Source organism: Daktulosphaira vitifoliae, unplaced genomic scaffold (genome assembly GCF_025091365.1).
Source record: "Daktulosphaira vitifoliae isolate Bord-2020 unplaced genomic scaffold, ASM2509136v1 Scaffold_2, whole genome shotgun sequence".
Classification (NCBI taxonomy): domain Eukaryota; kingdom Metazoa; phylum Arthropoda; class Insecta; order Hemiptera; family Phylloxeridae; genus Daktulosphaira; species Daktulosphaira vitifoliae.
In genome coordinates this window covers 46306281-46310153 of record NW_026099573.1, presented here as the reverse complement: position 1 = coordinate 46310153, position 3873 = coordinate 46306281, and the positions used below count along the sequence as shown (strand labels likewise).

The following is a 3873-nucleotide window of genomic DNA, read 5'->3' as shown; positions in this document are numbered from 1 at the left end:
TACTAAATGTAAAAAAATTAGTTTTTTCTAATTGTTCCGAGTGGAGTAAAAATATGGATCCAGAATGTTCAATATCCAGAGTACCGATGATGACATTAGCAATAAAGCGCCCTTCGACGTCCTTGGGTTCATCGATACTCACCCAGATGCGGTTATTAGATACTTTATTTCTAATTTTTTCGATAATTTCATTGTAGATATCCTCAACGTATAATTTTCTCAGTGTTGATTCATCTGGAATTGGATTTTTAGTATACTTTTCTAAAAATTGTCGAAACTTTACTTTGGATAACTTGTTTAGTGGTATATTTGTAGAAATAAGAGTCTTGCAAAGGTCGATACCGTAAAATGGGGTTAATAGAGTCATTTTTAAAGGTTTTTGGACATAAACTCCTACAGTTTTTGACATAAATCAATTTTTTTTTTTTCTTCAAGTTAACTCGATTACAAACAGAATCCAACTATAAAATCGTTTACACTTCCACTTCGTTATCTTGTATATATTTTTAAAACTGTGGCCCTATTTAAACTGGTTAGGGGATAATAGGGTCACGTATTAAAATTCCATAGTAAACCCTAGTATAACCTAATAACAACAAATAGGGTTAGCTGGAAATTAACATAAATTGATAAAGCATTTAAATTTGAATATTTACCCTAACATTTTGGGACAATTAGTGAACTGCGCAAGAAATCTTATCACTTATTAATGGAATCAACACAAAAATAAAACAAATTTTTTTTATAAAGACTGTTTTAGTTTTATTTTTTTTGTAAACAATACAAAACAAAATAATATTAAATAGAATTCCATCAAAATGATGAATGCAACAAAATAAAATAAAATATAAACTTTCTCGTTATAAATATAAAAAAATTGATTACAGTTATTCAACACTTAACTTAAAGGTATTTGGTTTTTTAATGAAGTCTTTTTAATTTCATTAATATCTTGAGAGAATTTCAGTCTTCCTCTTCTTAAAATATCTGGTTCTGGTATAACTCTTATAACTTCTTCTAGCTTAAAATTGCAAAAATCAATAATGTCTGGGAAGACTTGAATGTTACCAGTATGTTCACCAGTAACATTGTTGCTTGGTCGGGTAAATGAACCTTCATAAAGTAATCCTTCTTTAATAATTTTAGTAACCTTTGCAAAATACAATTTTGGAATTTTTTTTCCGAAATTTACAATAACCCAAGTTCCTTCTTTAATGCTGGAGCTTGAATGGACTTCTTGCTGAAATGATTCGTTTAATCTTGCTGGTTTTTTTCAGATTTTTTATCAGAAATTTTCTGATACTAAATTTTCTGCAGACCCATTGTTTTCTTGTGGTAACATATCCAACACCTTATTTTTGTTTAAAGGAAATAATCCGGTTTTTTCAAACCCGGCTCTAATATTATCGCCATTTTTATCTGAAATTTTTTCAATAGTTTCTTTAAGTAATGATGGAAAACAGTCTTTATTTATAGTTGAAGCTTTTTTTCCTCTGGCAGTTGATGTTTTCCAATTATCAAGGACTTTTCTCCAGGCTCCTTTCAGCGGCCGGAAAAAAGCAACATCTAATGGTTGGGTTAGGTGTGTGGAGTTGGGTGGCAAAAAAACAAAATCAATTGAATATTGTTCACATAAATTTAACACCTGAGGTGATAAATGAGAACTTAAATTATCGCCTATGATAATTTTTTTACCCTGTAATCTTCTGAAAAAATGGAATTACTATTTTGCTAAACCACTCAGTGAAGCAACATCCATCAATCCACCCTGATGGTGTTCTGTTATATCTTGTGCCTATAGGGCCACCTTCAGTCCATGTGTCATACAATTGTAGTGATTTATAGATTACAAAGGGGGGTAGAAGTTTTCCATCTGCAGCAGCAGCAAACATCACCGTTGTTGAACATTTAGTTTGGTTCATTATCCTTTCTGGGTACTTAGTACCTCGTTTACAAATAATCTTTTTTCTTCCAGGGTCATCACTTAAATTTGTTTCATCATAATTTATGATATTGCTTGGAGGAACGCCTTCTACAGTTTTGCTAAAATTGTAAAAAAAGCTGTTAATATCAGCTCTACTAACTGCAGCTCTACTTCGCTTGATGTTTTGACACATTCTTAAAGTCAAACTATTTTTGTGCCTTTTTAAAAAAGATTTTGCCCAGTCTGGACCAGGTCTGTTATCTTTGAACTTTTTTACAGTACATCCAAGTTGATCCAGGTGGAACTTTACAAACATTCTAATTTCTAGCTCACAAATTGGATAACCCCATTTTATAATATTGGCTACTAATGAATTCTCAACTGTTGGCAACAGACACGGTTGACTTCCAAATTTTCTTATAACAAAATCTTTATTAATTTTTTTTTTATTATTATATCTTTACAGACAACTGTAGGGAATATCTGAACTTTTTGCAACCGATCTTATAGAATGTCCTTTTGATATTAATGATAAGGCCTCATGTATTAATTTAGGATCATGCAATCTATGTCTTTTACTTCTAGGATCAGGTACATAATTACGAGGCATATCTAAAGAATAAATATTGTATAATTAGTTAAAAATTTGTGTGATGTAAAAATCTAGGTGACCCCAATCACCCCATTTCACAGCCACATTNTGGAGTCACCTAGATTTTTACATCACACAAATTTTTTAATATATTTTAGCTTATAAAAAAAAAAATAAATAATGAGTTGTTTTAATTTTAAGTACTTAGTTCCGAAGTATATTTTTAAAAGTAAAAATAATATAGTTAAACGTTTTACTTACTTTTATTGGTGATTTTTTGACTAAGTTTTCCCGACTATGAAAAATCAAACAAATTTTGTCATATTTTAAATCTTATCAAATGATAACAAAAATAAAGCCGAAACACTTTTTAGTGGTACCATTGAAATACCTGGTATGCGTTAACTCCAAAGACATACTATCTCTAATGTTTCGATAAATATTGTGGCTGTTATCATTGATCAATGAAAAATTCTCTTATGTTGACCCGATTCAACCCCGAGACCCGTTTCACCCCATTTTACGACAATTTATTTCAACTTTTTTGTTATAAAAATTTAAGTAAACTAATCTTATAAACAGTATTTCTTTTTTTTTATTTAAAAGACAGTAAATCGAGAAAAAAAATACCACTAGTATTAAAATACTAAAACACAGTACGACTATTTTTGGTTTCGACATGTATCAGCAAATTGGGAGAAGATCTAAAATGAAAAAAGAATGATAATTTTATAACAGTTTTAATGATAAAAATTATAATCGGTTTGAATAAATAATAAGACACGTGAAATTAAAAAAATATCACATTATCTGTGGGTTTTTCAAGTTTTTCTCGTTATGTAATCGTTTAAACTAAAAATAAACTGCATCAAAGAACTCCCAGTAAAATTTCAATACAAATTGATGGGTTACACTAAAGTGAAATTTTTTTCCAACTTTGAACCCAAAGTTCGGGAGAGGGCACGAAAGTTACAAAAAATCGAGTGACCACTCAATTTGTATGAGAATTTCGTGGGAAATATCATTGTGATGTTTATTTTTTATTAAAATAAAATTTAAAGTGGGAGAATCGGAAAACCCCCAATTTTGGAGATAAGAAATTTTAGTTTTCGATTTCGCTATATTTAGATCTTCCTGAATATCATCCTACTACTCGTGACATAGCATTTACTAACAGCCTGTATAAATAAAATTGATATAGCATAGAAAGTGAAACTTATTTAAATTTATTTGCTTTTTTGAAGTTGAGTTTTTTGAAAACTTTGAAATTTGAACTAGCTTAAATAGCAATTCTTTTCAGTACACATTAGCTACGTATGGTTACTAAATCAATTAAACTTGTGTTTTACGCTCTAGG

The 3873-nt window shown here is 29.6% G+C and overlaps 1 protein-coding gene across 1 annotated transcript; it reads right to left on the bottom strand.

Moving 5' to 3' along the window:
* Window positions 1–1657: 1657 nt before the first annotated feature.
* On the bottom strand, window positions 1658–2809 carry LOC126899169 (uncharacterized). Its single transcript, XM_050673770.1, has 2 exons — window positions 2778–2809; window positions 1658–2536 (listed from the first exon to the last, which is right to left on the bottom strand). Exon 2 carries the CDS (start codon window positions 2238–2240, stop codon window positions 1692–1694), a length of 549 nt encoding a protein of 182 aa, XP_050529727.1. The 5' UTR covers window positions 2241–2536; window positions 2778–2809; the 3' UTR covers window positions 1658–1691.
* Between the last annotated feature and the right edge of the window lie 1064 nt (window positions 2810–3873).

What these genes read in the sequence shown, in the direction of transcription:
- LOC126899169 (XM_050673770.1), bottom strand. Translation starts at nt 2,240, where the DNA reads ATGTTTGTAAAGTTCCACCTGGATCAACTTGGATGTACTGTAAAAAAG.